General features: G+C 39.5%; 2 protein-coding genes across 2 annotated transcripts in view; one reads left to right on the top strand and one right to left on the bottom strand.

Annotated features, from left to right (window-relative positions):
* The window catches only part of LOC133023812 (protein TANC2-like), a 32,449-nt gene extending 24,200 nt beyond the window's left edge, over nucleotides 1-8,249 (top strand). Inside the window, exons 23-27 of the mRNA XM_061090882.1 lie at nucleotides 2-134; nucleotides 1,029-1,120; nucleotides 1,274-1,408; nucleotides 1,709-1,809; nucleotides 3,321-8,249. Coding sequence (XP_060946865.1) covers nucleotides 2-134; nucleotides 1,029-1,120; nucleotides 1,274-1,408; nucleotides 1,709-1,809; nucleotides 3,321-5,196 — 2,337 coding nt within the window. The 3' untranslated portion in view covers nucleotides 5,197-8,249. The remainder of the gene's footprint in view (nucleotide 1; nucleotides 135-1,028; nucleotides 1,121-1,273; nucleotides 1,409-1,708; nucleotides 1,810-3,320) is intronic.
* A 2,422-nt stretch (nucleotides 8,250-10,671) lies between these two features.
* Nucleotides 10,672-16,851, bottom strand: LOC133023813 (transmembrane ascorbate-dependent reductase CYB561). Its single transcript, XM_061090883.1, has 5 exons — nucleotides 16,647-16,851; nucleotides 11,815-11,913; nucleotides 11,614-11,717; nucleotides 11,031-11,188; nucleotides 10,672-10,900 (listed from the first exon to the last, which is right to left on the bottom strand). The coding sequence occupies exons 1-5, from the start codon at nucleotides 16,849-16,851 to the stop codon at nucleotides 10,708-10,710; spliced, it is 759 nt and encodes a 252-aa protein (XP_060946866.1). The 3' UTR covers nucleotides 10,672-10,707.
* Between the last annotated feature and the right edge of the window lie 1,133 nt (nucleotides 16,852-17,984).

The raw sequence follows: 17,984 nt of genomic DNA, 5'->3' as shown, positions 1-17,984 counted from the left end.
GGTGCAGTACCTGGTAGATCATGGCGCACTGGTGGAACACGTGGATTGCAGTGGGATGCGTCCTCTTGACCGAGCGGTCGGCTGCAGAAACACTTCGGCTGTCATCGCTCTACTCAGAAAGGGAGCCAAGATAGGTAGGAATATGACTCAGTCATCACGAGGTATATGAAACTTAAAAATATGAACAATAAGCTTATTAAGTGCTACTGTAATGTTTTAAATAATTAACCTCACTCCTTTTTTATTATAAGTGCACCTTATTTTAACATGAATTTAAAAAACCCTTATAAAGTTGTCTTTTACCACCAAAACATGATTTACTCGCACAGTGACATAAAGCCACTAAAACATTAAATATGACTGTTAATTCAAAAGGAGAAAGTTCCCCCTAAAATGTGGATAGTCTGCAACTCTACTCTTTTGGAAGACAAAGGTGTTAATTTGTGGTTATTTTTCTTCAACGATCGATTTTCTTGTAACATGCACTGTTTTCGTGGGTTTCGAATCTCTTGGTGACTACATTGAGTGGTGACCGTTAGTGGTTGTATGCAGAAATGACAGTTGTTGAAACCAGGAAGTGAAAATAATAGATGTGCATCAGATTATTGGAATATACATATCAGAATCTTTTTGGGATTCTTATTTTCTTAATGTGTCACATTCAAGAACATTTTGATTTGTATAGGTCACGTTTCAGTAGCTACAGTTGAAATCAGGAAGGGACTAAGTAGGTTAATATCTATTTATTTATTTTCTTTACTATTTATTTAATGTCAAACATTTGTGGTTGGTCAAAACATTTTCAGCTGCATTTTAAATATTAAATATAATTTAGAAACAAATTGACAGGGCAATGACAGGCTTGTCACTGCTCCACTGTCACAAAATAAAAGCTTGACAAGTTACAAACCACAGATACCTGAATTGTGTTTTCAATAAAAGGTTTTTGAAAATGAAGATAAAATGAAAGGTACTTGCTAGCATTCATGTCTGTGTGTGCGTGTGTGTCTGTGTGTTTGTGTGTGTAGGACCAGCAACCTGGGCCATGGCAACATCTAAACCGGACATCCTAATGGTTCTGCTCACTAAACTGATTCAGGAAGGAGACAAACTGTACAAGGTAAAATACACAAGCACAAGCAAACTTAAACACAAACCAAATACTCAAAAGTTTATTTGATACTGTGTGTAAAACATACTGCAATTATAATTTCATGATTCAGAAGTACACTTTGTATGTGTGTGTGTCTTGTGTGTCTGTGTACATATGTAGCAAGGTAAAGTGCGAGAAGCTGCTCAGTCCTATCAGTCAGCACTTCAGAAGTTTCCAGGGGACGAGCTGAAGACATTCAGACAGCTGAGAGTGTGTGTGCTGCTCAACCTGTCACGGTGCCGTCGTAAGATGAATGTGGGTCCCTTTCTATCTCTCTGCAACACTAATGTGTTTCCTAGCATTGTAGGAAACACATTCCATTGACTCCATTGACTCAATATTACTCATAATGTCATTGTAACCCATGACATGTTTTAGTTTAATGATTGTTAAACACTTGTTACACTTATTTGTTTCCTAGCATTGTAGGAAACACATCACATTCCATTGACATAATATAACTCATAAGTTAATTGTAATTGTTTTAGTTAAATGATTGTTTTGTTTTTAAAAAACGCATCGCTCTCAATCTTCTGCCCTCCATTCTTATTTCAGGATTTTGACCTTGCTGAGGAGTTTGCTACCAAAGCACTAGAACTAAAAGCTCAATCCTATGAGGCCTTTTATGCCAGAGCCCGGGCCAAACGCAGCCGCAGGTAATTATAGCAGCAAAAGAACAAGTTGCTGAATGCAGTGACCTGACCCTAACCAAATCATGAACTGTTAAATGTATTAGTTTTTTTTGTAAAAAAGTATATAATTGGTTCAAAGACAAAACAACACATAAAAACAAATGATTTACACCATGTTTTAAAGCCTAAATGTCTGTTGATATTATCATACGAGGTGCATTAAGGGACCGTTGGAAATGCTAACGTATGCTAGCTTGGCCACTTCTGGTGGACTTTTAGGCTTTAAACAAGGTGTAAATGACATCGTTTCGAGTCGAATATGAATGTCGGGGCTTGCCGACACTTGGATGACACCATAGGAGTGGTATGGTGGCAGGTTATGTTTTTTAGAAAGCTCACTAATATCCTCAGTTGTATTGGATTCGGCTGCCACTACTCTGATTACCTCTAAAACTCTCAAACATTCAAATAATTCACCCATCCCTCCATCGGCATAGGGCTGAGTTGATAAAAGGTGTATTAGCATTTTTGGGTGAACTATTCCTTTAAGTAAGGAGACTGAAATATGTACTGTCAAATAGTCTTTATATAATTTCAGACTTCCGTGGATGTGTGGCCACTTGTTTCACAACTCCTGTCCTCACATCCAGAGAAAGAAAAAGTTGTCCTTGCTGGCTCATAATGTTTAATGGAATAGTAAATGGACTCTATTTATGAAGCGGTTTTCTAGTGTCAGTAATTGCTCAAAGTACAACTCACATCCACCCATTCATGCACATGAATGGACATAAATACAGCACTTCTTTTTGACCAATAACTTTGGGTTGGACCACTGGCACAAGTACGTGTCTAGATCCTAACTGGCCACAAATACCAAGTATCTCACATACAAGTACCAAACCAATTCTAAATTGCTGTATGTAAGCTCGACTTACATAGCTTAGCATAGCCAGTTTCAAGGTGTTGCCATAGCAAGGCACTACAGGAGCTGACACATTTGCAGAGAGGCTATATGCTCACATATTTAGCTTTCGTCTTTGTAATACTTAAACTTAGTCTAGGTGGCAGGTTAGGCTTCGGCAATTCAATTAGTACCAAGACGTATACCTAACAAGCTACTTACTGGCTAGAACATACAATAGAAACTCTGTCATACTTCTGAGAACACCCATGATCAGAGGTGGGTGTGGTCTGTTTTGATCATTCCCAAGTGTTATGAATCATTTTAGTACACTTTGAATACTGCACAAAGTAACAGATCAAGAAGGATTTAGTTCTCTTACTCTTTTGGATTCAGCACAAATTGAATGAACCATTTAGTTGAAGGACTGTGGGACTGAATATTGAGTTGGAACAGGATCAGATCTTAAATCAGAAATGTGATGAATTCCTTCATTACCTTTTGTTACCAATGACTACAACAAAAAGTTTGGGCTCCCAAAATTCTCTGCATTAATAATGAAAGCACACTCTCTTTTTGTTAATCTTCTTGAATAACTTTTCTGACTCCGCTTTTGCTCTCTGTCATCATTCAGACAATTTCATGCAGCCCTGGAGGACCTAATTGAGGCCAGCCATCTGTGTCCATCTAATCGGGAGATCCAGCGTTTGCTGTCCCGGGTCAAGGAAGAGTGTCGGCAGGATTCTCAACAACAAGAGTCTCCCCGTCCTTCATCACACCATGCTTATGAACATAATGTGTCCATCAACGAGGCCAGGTGCAGAGATTCAGGTTGTCTGCAGGTGCATGACAAGGAGGGGCTTCCAGAGGAAGAGGAGGAAGAAGAGACGGTAGACGAAAGGGTTGACAGTGAAGGAGATCCCCCTCCACGCTCCTCCTTCCACCCTCCTCCTGTGGTTGAAAGTATTGACACTCACTGTCGGCCTGCGATGTCATCACCCTCCTCCCTCTCCCCTACTCAACTGTATCATCACCTCTCAAGTCCCATCCACTCTCCTTCCACTTCAGCCTGTCATTCTGCTCCTCATCCTCCTTCATCCTCCTTTCACAATTTCAGTCCTCCTTCCTCCCCAAAACAGCATCAAGCCAGCCCAATGTCAGAAAGTATCACTGCATTGTCAGGGATTGGTGTGCAACACTATCCACACTCTTACTTAGCTCTCCACCACTCAGACCAGAAACAGGGAGTGCAGCAATACCACTTTTTGTCTGATCAGAGATCACTTCAGAAGCAGAACCCTGCACAAGGTCAATGGCTTCAACCAGCCAAAGCCCAGGTTGTTAGAACCAGTCAGCCTAGTTCTTCAACCCACTCCAGCATGGTTTTGGGAAGTTCAGCTTACTCACAGTTTGCCTATCTGCCCCGAGAATTGGATGAACTGGGAGACGGAATTTGTTCCAGTCTCCTAAATGTCAGGCCTAGCCTGCAGGTCCAGGCTGGTCTTAATTCTGTAGCTTCATATCCACTTGATGATTTAGATGTTGGCTTGACTTGCCAGTTGAGACCTGCATCTGGCTTTGGGAGAGGAGCAGGAGGGGAAATGGTGGGGAACAACCGGTTCGCCCAGGCCCGTCAGTTCAGTCGCAACCAATCGAAAGCAGCTTCCTACCCCATGGAAGTTACAGAGGCAACAATGGGACCGCCTGAAAGCCTTCCATCATTGCATGATTATCAGTACCATGATCAGGGTGGGCTGCGACGTCCACTTAGCACCCATCCAACCTCATCCACTGTCTCCTCCACCAGGCCTCTCAATCAGAGTGTCAGTATCTGTTTCCCCACCACCAGCAGCAGCCTCGCTGGTGGGCAGCCAGCTAATCATGGATCAGGCTTCAGGACCTCGGCCTCAACACAGCACATGGATTTACCTTCAGAGCTTGCCTCTGTTGGAGGGGTTACTGGTTATCATGATGATCTCTTTCTGATCTCTTCCCAGTCAGAAATATGTATGACAGGAGGTGGGACTTATCCTGGGGAGGGAGGTCGGTCGTCAAGGAGCACTCCTTTTATGGGCGTTATTGACAGGACAGTGAGGGTGCAGCAGCAGTATCAGCAACAAGCTCCTTCTAATTTGTCATCCTGTCTCAGCCCCTCACGCTCCTGGGCTGTGTCTTCAGTGGACACAGTGGTTACCACACCTGGTAAAACCCCACCCAACCAAGGAGGCTTCAGCCAACCACAGCCTTCCTCCATTGCCTACCACAACCGCAGCAACAACAATGCCCACAATGGTCACAACCACCTTGACTACTATGAGGTGCTGCCAAGTAGTGGTTCCAAAGGTGAGAGCTCGATGCAGGTTGCTAGTCACAATCCCTCTTACCTGGACGTGAAGCTGGCCCGAACACTGCCAGTGATTCATAGCTGCTCAGACAGACCAACTGAGAGAAAGACAGGACCTACCTCTCCTGTCAAACCAAAAAGACCCTTTGTTGAGTCCAATGTATAGAGAAAAGTTTAAGTGTTAAGTCAGACACAAGGGAAGAGGGTCAATCGAGATTGTACAGAATACACTCCAAGATTCACAGAAGATATGGAATATGTAAGGTTTGGCTATGCTTGCCACTAATTTAGAAGTTTGGTTTGTTTTTCATGTGCTGTTGGTACTAAATTAAGAGGGAATACAGTTATAGTTGTGGGCCATACACACCCAGGCCCGCTGCTGCAAGAAGTATGTATACTTGTCAGATTGTTTCAGAAAGATGAGCACTTCATGTGAAGCATGATAAGTTAAATATATGAGTACAACATGTAAAGCATTTCTTCTTCTGTTCAGCTTTTTTGCAGGTGGTTAACATACAAACCTGATCTGTTGCATTGTTAACCAGTCAAAGACAAGAACGAGTACAAAGGGAGGGAGGAAAACATCAAAGTTCGAAGAAAATCAAAGCACGATGAGGAAAAGCAAGATTATGGAAATTGTAAACACAAAAAAGACGGTTATCTCTGATTAACTTATGTCTCTGGAAGTCCATATTACACTGCTCTGGAGTTTCTCTGCCAAGTTCATGTTTGAAACACCAGGTGGTTAAAGTCAGACGCCACTTTGCTATTGACGCCATTAATGAAGATTTGCATTTCAAGTTTGAAGCGCTTAAATGACACAATGACTGGAAACCTGGACACATCCTTGCTCTAGAACTTGTGCCAGACAGAAGCTGGTCAGTTGAACTAGGATTATGCTGTCATTGTATGAGCACTGACTTACTGTTTATAAAACAAAAGTAAGTGATATTTATCTTTTTTAAGTTATGTCTGTGTTAACCTATATGAATAGTGTTTCAATTTGGATTTGTTGTTTTATCTTTTGGAGTAATTTTCCCTCAGAACAAAGGAATGTTTCCAGGAGACAAAAAAAACAATAGCAACATTATAGTACAGTTTTGTACATTCTGGGTTAAGAACTCTTCTTGATTGAGTAGGATATAATTCATTTACAAAGATGAACCTGAAACAATGCCTTTGAGATTTTTGTATGCTATTAATTCATGTAGGATTTTGTTATTTTGTTTTTATCATGAAGGTTTTTTGTATCCTGTGGTCACATCATTCCCAAACTGATTTACCAGGGCCTTGATGCGCATTGCCATGAAAAAAGTGCTTACAAGTCCCATGAGGTGCCAAATGGCTCCTCTTACTCTCAGTAATTCCTTGAACAGTGATTGTCCAGTCATAGCTCATCTTACTTGGCAAAACATGTCCTATCTATGTCTGGATTTCTCTTTACACATTGAAACAGGTGCGAATGGAGCGGTAGAAAAATCAATCCTCTACATTTGAAGTCTTGTGATGTTTCTTTGTTTTAGCCTTTTAAAAAAAACAAAAAGCAAGGAATGGCTTGATGTGCAATGCATTTATCTGCTGTAATGTTAGCTGTAATCCAAGGACATCATTTTTTTTCTCACTCATAGAGTCCAGTAAAGCTAAAAGTTAACATTTTGCTTGAAACAATTAAAATCTATAAACTAAGCAACATATCTAAGCATAACAGTGTTATGTTAGAATCAAATAACTGATCATACTTTGTGTTCCCATCATACTTAGATTAACTAGTTCTATACTGCCATACAAAAACAATTATATTGAATTTTAATGCCTCTATCCCAGCGACAGCCTGTGACAACGGGCCTTGAGGGAATTTCTTCAAATTTGATACAAACATTCACTTTGTCTCAAGGATGAGCTGATTTGATTTTGGTTCCCAATGGTCAAGCTCTCAGGTCAAGTTTACGAATTTCTTGAATGGGATATCTGAAGATCGTCTTGAGAACATTTCTTCAAATTTGGCACAATATTTCACTTGGACTCATGGATAAACTGATTACATTTTGGTCAAAGATCACTCTGGCCTCGAAAAACATGTTTTTGGCCTCTTGAATGGATTGAAATATGAACTAATTAAATGTCAGAAGTCAAAGGTCACTTTATCATGTATGTAGCCATCAGTTGCATTTTAAGTCCCATATACATTAATCAAATTCCAAAACAATTTTCATATTTTCAGCTTCACATTTCACATCGCATAATTAACAGTTGATGACAAAAACTAGCCTGCATTAGTTTACCTTTGTCTAAAATCAAGAAACCATTGTTTCAAAAATTATTCAAAGACAACTGATTGATTATCTGCTGTGAGAGAATGGAAAGCTTGGCATTTGTTGAAACAGTAACAAGAGGAAGAAGTGAGCAGTCAATCAGCGCTAGTTTTCAAGAGGGTATGACCGATAAATTATATTCAGAAAATGGGACTAAACTTTGAAGTTTTTATGTATTTTATGCACACGAATGCCTGTTTTTTTTTTGTAAATTGAACTTTACGTTTCTAATATATCAGCAATTCTCTACCAGTGTTGCTAGTGCCGATGTAACCTATGACCTCTAACCTCTGTCAGTCTCTATGACCACTGCCCTTTTCTCTTTCTCTGCTCAGGAGTCTCCAGCTATGAGATGTTTTAATACTTAATCGTGCTGGTTCACAAGGCATTTTTACAGTCTGGCTGCTGGACAATGTATAATTGTAATTCTGGACAGTTGGATTAATGAAGGATTATTAGCAAATTGATTGGAAGTCCAAGACTATCAACAGCATTGCTTGAAATCATTGACGAGCCACCTGGCAGATGTGTAGTCTGTCATTAAAACAGTGTGTTGTGCTTTATATGTAGGATTTCATCCCCAACTTAAGGGGTATCAAGTTTCAAACACCACGTTGGAACAGAGCAGGGTCAGTGGTCCCTGTTACTCGTGTTACATGTGTGCTTTGTCACTGTGTGTAAGGTCATATTTTAAACCCAGGACTGTTACATCACCATGTAAATAAATATTAAGCATTTAAAATGTGTTTATCGTTTCATGTGAAAAGATTGACTCCTAGAATTATAGAGGAAGAATGCTGAATGAAAGGCAGATGTGTAATTGTATCTCTCGTGGGATTGAAAGGGGGAATAATTGAGCTTGACTTGATTGTTACATGTGGTTACCCCAGATACATTCACATTTCACTATGCTCAGCATATAAATGTCTTTATATGTATGCTCTACATTAGATTAATTAATATTTAATATGAATATTAAAAAGCACACCGCATTTATTAATGTCAACCCTTGAACCTGCTCATTGATGCCTTCTCTGTTTTATGCATTTTCATTAAAATATGTAGGTTTTGTCACCATCATGCAGTGGCCCACTGGTTAGTATCTAATTTCTTTTAAGGTTTTGAATTTGAACTGAATATATTTCTCAATGTCAACCATTGTGCAACATTAAGGTTACTATTTTATAATTGAACACATCACTAGCAAAGTCATGACATGGAACAGAATTAGAATTAGGGGCCAGACAAGAGGAGACTGATTAGTAATGAAGACTTTCTATTCAGCATGAGTGACATGTCTGTCTAACCAATTTAGTGTTATTTGTTCAATTCCCCCACGTTAACAGACATGAACAGAAGTGTGCTTTATTGTTGAGTTTTGTAAATAGTTCACTTTGTGTTTCAATTTCAATGTGCCTCAGGCAAGGCTTTGTAAATAGTTATGTTTCATGTAAAGTTCTGTCAGGGTAAGTTTCCTTTCAGTGGTTAGTTTTACTTTGTAAATAGTTTGTCTGTAACACCTTGGTATAGTGGTGCACCAGGGATATTAAAACATTGCTTCTAATGACCCACTGGAAAGAACCTTGTATTTTGGAGGAAGAACTTAAAGGAATTAATGGAGCCTTTCTCCAAACCAGCGGTGCAATATCCACCTAAACCTGACCACACCATCAGGACAGCCAGTAAATATATATAATTATTGTTATTGTAGGGGAGAGTTCATATTTGGTTTACACAGTGCAGAATCTCCTGACAGTGTTATTGTCACTATTAAAAAAGTTGAACTCCTAGAAGATTACAAAGAAGTTTGCACATAAAAATGTGGCACATGTAACAATGTCAGGATGCTGCTCTTGACTTTCCATTATCCCCTGTAGGTAGTCTAGGCAGTAACCACTGGATGGTGCTACACATCTAATTTGACCATATGACCCATGTTCCCCTGCTCTGCTGCAGCAGCCTGTGGAGTCACCCAGCAGGAGAGACACACAGTATCAGAGAATGTTTAGGAACAAGACTAGACTTCATTTATGCACTGTTTCACGAACACATACACTTTATTTCAGAGATTTTACAATGACAATATGACAATTCTACAGGTTATGATGGAGTGTATATGAGAGTATATCCCAGGAGACATGCTCTGAAGGCCAGAGTCAGTTGCCCTGGACATTTAACTGTAGAAGGCTAGCAGAAAATGCTAAAAATGCTGTGAAGCCCCCAGTAAAGCTTTAATATACATAAAGCAAGAGTAAAGTATTTCCCATTGGGATGTAGCTGTATAGAATGAAATGCAAAAATGGAAATACTTCAATGTTCAATTAAGCAAAAATTAAGGTTGTGTAGAACCGATTCTAGTCATATTTGAGTAGTTATCGTCTGCTGCTAAATACAGTGATTCTCAACAATTGCACACTTCTGAAGGCACATAATCAATTTACTGTTTAATACAATGTATTATAAATGTAAAATAAATAGACATTTCTAATGTAATTTCCTATAAAAAAATGACAATATTAAGACTTACATAAAGGCAACATCCACTATTGGAGACTGGCCAACGCTCTATAAAAGCTTTGCTCTAGGCACAAGGGCTGATCCTGAAGTCAAGTCAAAAAGCCATAAACAGCTACACTTTTAGAATTTGCTTCAACACATTGAGGGGAATGAATTTTATATCTTTCACGAGCAGCCAAACACATCAATGCAGGACTATTAGAATGGTGGTAGACTCAGGTAGCAGAGAGTTCTGCTAGCTCCAGACAGTATATCAGCTTCGGTTTATGTTGTAACCCTTTCTTTGGTCCCTATTCAGGTAAGAGTGATAATGTTTTCAAGCATAATTGACTGAGAAATGTTCTCTCTTAATGCCTTTAGGGGGAGATAAATATACAGAGTGTAGCCACTGCTTGCAAAACAGTTATATGGCAGCACCAGGCGCACTCAGTCAAGAAAATTGTTAAAAAAAATAGTGTGGGCTGGGTTTGGGCCTCAGCTTTACAACAGCATAGAACTGTGTGGGTAGCCATTGATATTGTAGGAGTTTAATTACCTTTGCCTTAGGCAGTTAACCACTGCAGGGAAAAAGGGACATCGCCCCTTGTGTCCACATGTTGAGATGACAGAAGCTATGGAGATGCCAAGTGAAGACAACAGGAACCGTGATTAGACTGCCTGCTACATGTACTATGGGTTTTTACTATACTAATCCTAATAAAAGCAAAAAATACTTTTTGGATGAAAGTTGATGGATTCGTTAAGTAATACGCAAGATCAGGAGAGACCATTATTAAAGCTTCCTGTCCATATTTTTATTGACTTCACATAAACTATATGCTGGAGGTGTCGGAAGTCAGACCCAGAGATCAGGGTGTGGTGGGTGACCCCCCCTCTGTCAGGGTCTTGAAGTGCACAGATAGGGACTCTTCCTCTGGGTTAGGTGGGCGTCTGAACTCTTCCTTGGAGACCAGGTAGCAGAGCAGCACCCCAAAACACACCAGCATGATCCCCAAACTGTTGGCCAGCATCCCCTCTGGGGAAAACAGAGGGTAAGTTGGCCTGGGCAGAGAAAGAGAGAAAAGGGATTCAGAAGATAGAGTCAGAGACAGATGTACAAAATAGATACAAAATATAAACAGATAAATTAGTTTAATGTAAAATACAGTAGTACAGTCAAAAGCCCACATACATGATGCTGAAGAGGAGTTTCTCTGTGATGCCAAGCAGACTGCTCCCTATGGCCATAACTACCAGAACCAGACCACAGAACATGTGGATGGGGAGGTACGCGGCACGTAACCATAACGACGCAACCGGAAACAGGAAGAACAGCAAACCCATCACCCACTAGGAAAAAACATGAGTTTTAAAGTTATAATCCTCATTACAAATTCAGAGAGAACTTTATAGGACTCATACAGCATCAGTACAATGCAGAAAATCCAGCAGGTCAGCAGCTTTAATTTTCATATTAAACATTAGAATGGGGAACAACTGTGATCTCAGTGACTATGATTGTGGCATGATTGTTGTTATGTTTCTGGATTGTTGTTATGCTGAACTTATTCAGATCTTATTTATTTAGAATGTTGCTTAAATTAAAAACCATCCGATGAGTTCTGCCAATGGATCCAGACGGATTGGAGCAGACACAAAGGCTATGGTAAGTAAGTGGCTGTTTGCTTTGTAGTCTTTGTAGAGTTAGACATTAATTTATGATGCTTAGGGTAAGGCTAAGAATTCAGTTAATCTGTGTGTGTATGTGTGTATACCTGCAAGCAGAACAGGACTAAGGTGGCCATGCCACACCAGCTGTGAAGAGAGTACATGTCTGGAATCTTTGCTGCTCTGTGGAAATCAAACACAGCTGCAAAACCTAAACACACACACACATACACAAGAAGTTACACAATGGTATAGGGACATATTTTCTGGTGTTAGAAAAAGGCTTATAATTTGGTTATATATCTCACCTATGATGCTGATGATAAGAGCAAGCAGGTGAATGATGCCATGAAGAACCTTTACATTTCTCTTCGACTCATTGCGAAATACTCTGTAGACCAGAATGGCTAGAGAGAGATATAGAGAGAACATATTTACAATATACAATAAATATACTAATGAAATTTACAAAATTAATTATATACTACTGAATATACACAAAATATCTGTCTGAAGATGTCTCCCACAGCATCCCCATACATCTTCCTCTACTTGCGTCACCCATTCTAACAGTACATCCATGAATGGTAACAATTGCTGTCACTCTCTATGTTACATGTAGGTGTTCGCATCCTATTGGATAGTTAAGTCTAAATATGCATTCCTAAATCACATCGTGTCCTTACGTCTTGCTACTGGTGAAATACGCAAAAGAGTTCAAGTCAATGAGGGTTAAGGTTGGTGTATCTCTGTCTGGCCCATCTGAGTTAGATATAAAAGTCCTTAAGCGTAGACGCTAAAATGTTCTGTTGGTTTGGGCCTTTACCAATAACCTGACCTTGGTACTGCTTAGAGAGAGAAGGGAGTATCTGTGAAATTTAGACAGGCACTATTATCCTGTACAGATATAGTGTAATATACATTATATACATGATATATAAAGTCACATATACAGTAATTTTTAAGGATGGTCAAAACTCCTCAACAGTAAGCAGTTGTTTAAAGAAATATGATAATGCTGGTATGATTATATACTGTTTACTGTAATATAAAATATGAGAGTATGAGGACAAACATTTTAAATCTTATAACCTCTTGAAACATTGTTGCAACACACAAAATTCAGTTCTTATTTCAAATTGTTAAAATTTAAAAGCAAATGTCTATGAACTTGTTAGTTAAAGTGTGAGACGCATCAAAATGTGTGATTACTGCACAGGGGTTGTAATGCTAATACTTCTTTACTGTGAGCATCTGCACATGCATAATTTACTAAAGGTCTCCCAATGTATTTTTCTTCTACTGGATCAAAACATTTAACTCTACATAATTGCTAATTGTGCACGTTTGAGCATTTTATTTTGGCTACCAGAGCAGATTAATTTGTAACATTATCACTAAGCTGTTTTGCACAGTTACCATTTGCTGTTTACACAGTGAGTAGAAGCATGACTCATACATTTGAGCCTTTAAAAGTTCTGTTCTAAAGTGTGAAGGTTGAGCAAAGACAAACCGGAAGCACTGCTGAATGTGTCAACAATTTCTGTGGAGACAACAAAAGAAGATATCACAGTGAATTAACAGTGAGGGATGTGTCTCTGACTGAAGACTCTGTCCCCGGGGTGTTTCCCTCTCTTATTTACCGTTTTCCCCACTCTCCTTTTAATGTCCAGCTGACCTTTGCTTTTATTGCTCTAATGTAATCTTGTGCTGTAACAGACAGCTGCTCCATTGAACCAGTTGAACTAATGTGGTTACTCTCATTAGCAAAAGTACAGCGGGCCGCAGGCACAAAACCAAAGAGGGGGGGGAAAACTGTTATCTCACTCTGTCTGTATTACAGAGACTTACGACATCATCAGGGTTTGGTTTCCGTTTCTGCAATCTATTCAACTATATATTCTCACTGTATATAAAACATGTTTTTACACTGTATATTAGACTTTACTCCATTTATATATATATAAACTATTTATAAATAAAAACTATTTATAAATATATATATATACACTATATATATATATATATATATTTTTGTATAGGTCCCTATAAGTATTGCATGTTTATTTACAATTACTTAGTTACATCTATTTTTGCCTGCCCTCTTACTGCTGTAACATTGCAAATTTCCCTGTAGTGGGACGAATGTAGGATGATCTTATCTTATCAAAGACAGCATCCTATTGCAGCAAACCGGACACATTTACCATCTGGATTTTTTTGTTGCTGTTGAAATACTGAAATGTAAATTCATTTACACCTGGTATTTTTTCGTTATGCCCATTGAGATTGGATTCCCATTCTCCAGAGGAAAACCTGTGCCCCATTTCATAATAACTGGGTTTTACCTTGAAAAGGATTAAATGTTCAAATGTTCAGAAAACAAATCGCTTTCCTGCCGTGTCACAGGGGGACATTAGGCAAAGGTGAGGCAATATGTCACATGACTTCACTACTCCCTGGAACTATCAGCTGCTTCAAGAGCAGTGGTTTCTGTGGTGGAGGGGAGCTTCCTTTATAGTTGATTTGACCAGACCTTATACATAGATACAAAAACATATATTACACACTAGGGCAGTGGTCACCAACCAGTCGATTGCGATCTACCGGTTGATCTCCTAGTCTTCACTGTCGCTCCCCCAACTCTCTGGACTCACTGGCTGTTGTCGCGCCGCAGATCAGCTGTGTGTCGGTTGTCTGTTTTTCACACGCGCTGCATTTCCTTCAAGAACAAGTTGGTTTATGTACTAAACTAAATGTCAGGATTCTAGGGTATGAAGATGCGCATCTTTTGGTCTGTTGATAAAAAAATCCCTTTTTGAGTACAAGGGACTTCTTTCATACAAGTCAATAATCATATTTGTGGCTATAGTAAAATCAAAGCCTATATGTAAAAACATTGTGCTGCAGTAGCAGCTCCTCTGTAGATGTGGAACTGAGAAGCTACATATTGTGCATTGTAAATATGAATTGATATTAATTTGAATATTGTGCATTGAATAGAAAAAGATGCACAACTGCCCTTCTTTGTGTGTATTTATTTCTTGTACATTCAGCCTTTGACAGAAATTGCAAAAAATTATAAATATGACCCTCCTAAGTGGGTTTTTTGGAAGATATCAGGGTGGTAGATCTCGGCTTACGTTTGGAATTAAAAAGTGATCTTGGGCTTAAAAAAGGTTGGTGACCACTGCACTAGAGGAAAGAGAAAAAACTGAAAAGCATGTCTTCTTTAAATTAAAGTTAGTCTGACCAGGCATTTAATAAAAAAAGCCAAATGTCTCCATTTGACCCCTTCTGACCCCTTCATTCCTGTTTGCAGCATGTTCTTACCTTTAATAGCTCTAGTTATTTTTACAAATATGATCAGATTGACCACAAAACTGGTCAAAAGCTTTCATCATTATGAGGATGGGAATTTCTCCATCTGTTAAGTAGCATATGTCTAATGGCTTAGCTAAATTAAATACTTATAACTACTCCTTACACTTTGTATTTTAATTGTAGACACGACTATCGTGTAACTTCGAGAATTGCATGAGGCCACCCTTGTTAAACGCTGCTCAGTTTTCTGACAGTAGTTTTCTGAGCTTGTGAATCAATTCCCAGAACAGGGTCTTGCTGTCAAAGCTTGACTGGAAATGTCAGCAAACACAGAACGTTTCGTGATCACAACCATTCTTCTTTCTGTGTAAATCAGACTTTATCTGGGTGGGGTTGATGGCTGTCTGGGCAGTGTTAGCCTAATACATCAGGTCAGTAACACAATGCCTGAGGCGCACAGAACACACAGAACACAAACACACACACACACACACACTTTCAGGCTGACTAAAATAGCATCCACATTTTGCTGGCATACTTCCTGTTTCACCCAGGATATTATCTAAAAATTACTTTTCAAAACCAGGATTACGAACTTTATTCAAGGCCATGTGGGTGTGCAAGGTAGATGGAAAGGCTCCTCACCTGCAAGGATTTATTTTAATGTATTTAGCTATGCCAGTGGTATAGCTCTGGGAATGAAAGTATAGTTCAGCATTGGTACATAATTAAGATTTAATAATCTTAACATGGATGGATTACCATGAGATATGCTACTTACATTCAAAGTCTGTAGAGGACTATTTCTAATGTCTTTAGTAATCATTACAGGTTAAACGCCACAACCAAGCAAAAGAGATAAGCCTATTTGGATTCACCCCTTTTATAGAGTAAAAAACTCATTAAAACCAGACTTATCAGAGGAAATAGCATTTGATCAATGTGATAAGAACTACTTAAAAGGGAATTTTGTATTAAATGTGTAATTTGAATTCTTAGTTTGGTCCATAGACTATAGATGGATACCAACAGATTCGACTTCGCCTCCTCCAGTTGACATCACACAGCACCGCTGCAGACAGGTAGGCTCACAGCGCCTCCCCTCATAAGCAGCTGAACATATGAGCGCTCGTTGAAGTTCACAACACTGAGCTGGTGTTGCCACCATAAAACTAACTTAACATGGCGAGTGCTGCTGCTGAAGGGCCTTCCTACCAGTTTTAGGCAAACATTATAAAACCTCAATGGCTGTTTTGAAGTATTTTCCATACGAGGCAAACGACCAGTAGAAGGCTAAGGATGTTGATAAGCAAACAATGCCACAAAGTGGTGACACAACAACAAACGTCGTGAAGCATCTTAAAGACCAACACCCGGGTCTTTATGACAAATTTTGAGAGATCAGTAAAGCTCCTGTTTCGACAACATTGAAGTATTAAACACATGAAGAATCGCATTAGTTCATGCAGGACACAGAGTCATGTGCTCAGCTGTCATAAGCCGTCAGCTACTGATCATATGGATCATAAAAACATTGGTTATTCCCTGACTTTACAAGCAGTGCCATAAACAAGTCGAGAGTTCAACTTGTCCAGAATGATGAAAATCCACTCAAAGCTAACAATTTTTTCACCGCCGCCTCAACCACTTGCTTGTCATTACAGAAATGTCACGTAAGCATGCAAGTAACTTGCTAATGAAAAAACATTTTATTAAAAAAGCAACCTACATCTTACTGAAACTTTTTTTTCAATAAATCACATCCCCACTTCCAGGGTGGAAATCTCAATCTGACGAGTGACGCATGTGGACTCACCGTCGCCCTGCAGGAAGACCAGTCCCAGCACCATGCAAAGAGGGTGCAGGTTGAACTCCTGCGCTGAGCCATCCCAAGCAAAGCCTCCATGGTATTGACCCATCCATACACCGGTCAGCACTACAGAAGCCAGACCCAGAACCTGTGATGCTCCCACCAACCACCCAAACGTAGAGCGACCAGGACATGGAGAAGAATCATCCATGATCTGGGAGAGAAACAGAAAGAGCAGTGCAGCTGATGCCTTGGGCTGTATCATTTGCTGAATCAAATCTAAATTGATTCAATTAGAGAGCAGAGGTAGATAAATCTAGATATGGGGAATGGGTATATTTTCTCTTCAATACTGTGGAAGCAGTTTGATTCATTTCAGTCTTTGAGTGGGCAAAAAGTATATTTAAATTTATTTTACTGAATTAAGAAAGAGAATTTGCCCCTGTAATGTAAATAACTGCACACATGCAGGGACAGTCATAATCCATGCACTTCTTTAACCTTTCACTTTTCACCTCTTTGTGTTAGTCTACATCTATTTTGATGGGTTCATCTTGTTTATAGACTATAGAGACCATAATACCAATCAATTCACATTTTTCGCATTGTGATGTTGTTGGTTAAGGTGGAGCTAATGTTGACTTATTTACATACTGTTGACAGTTTGTAGATGTATACAGAATCACAGACCATATATTTCAACATATAAAGCGTATTTTTGACTTTACTTTATCGTTACATTTCTTGTCTCGAGGAGTATAAACAGTATAAACCTACGAAGACATGGCAGGAAGTGCAGCCACATTGTCGCAGATCTCTATCACTATCATAACCGCACTGAAGAGAATAATCAGCCCAACACGTCAGTGACACACCGCCATAACTACAGGGTTTTCCACAACCTGACGTTGCAATGACAGGTTGATGTGATGTTGTCTCAGCGCCCACACCTGTTCCCTCACGCTGTAAGGACCCGACATTACCCGGTGCTATTACACTCTCACTCCAACAAGCGCACTTCAAATGTGCTCAGACGACAGGGACATTAACATTAAAAACACAATGCGCATGTGGAAAAATCCGCAGGAATAACAAAGAGCGTATGGTGTTAAATACTCACTGCGCTGAGTGCTACGCTCCTCTGAGGAAGTCCTGGAGTCTTGATCCGCCTCCTCCCTCTGACTGTTTGTGGGTGTGGGTGTGTTGTGTGTCTGTGTGTGTTTTGAATGCCCTTCCGAACAAGCCCAACCCATGTGCAGGCAAGGGAAAAAACTAAATCAACAATGACCACCACCTCTACCACCAGCGTCATCATTATAATTGTTATGTTGTTATATTATACTA

The sequence above is a fragment of the Limanda limanda genome, chromosome 17, assembly GCF_963576545.1.
Source record: "Limanda limanda chromosome 17, fLimLim1.1, whole genome shotgun sequence".
Classification (NCBI taxonomy): domain Eukaryota; kingdom Metazoa; phylum Chordata; class Actinopteri; order Pleuronectiformes; family Pleuronectidae; genus Limanda; species Limanda limanda.
This window is presented reverse-complemented; position numbering and strand designations above follow the sequence as displayed.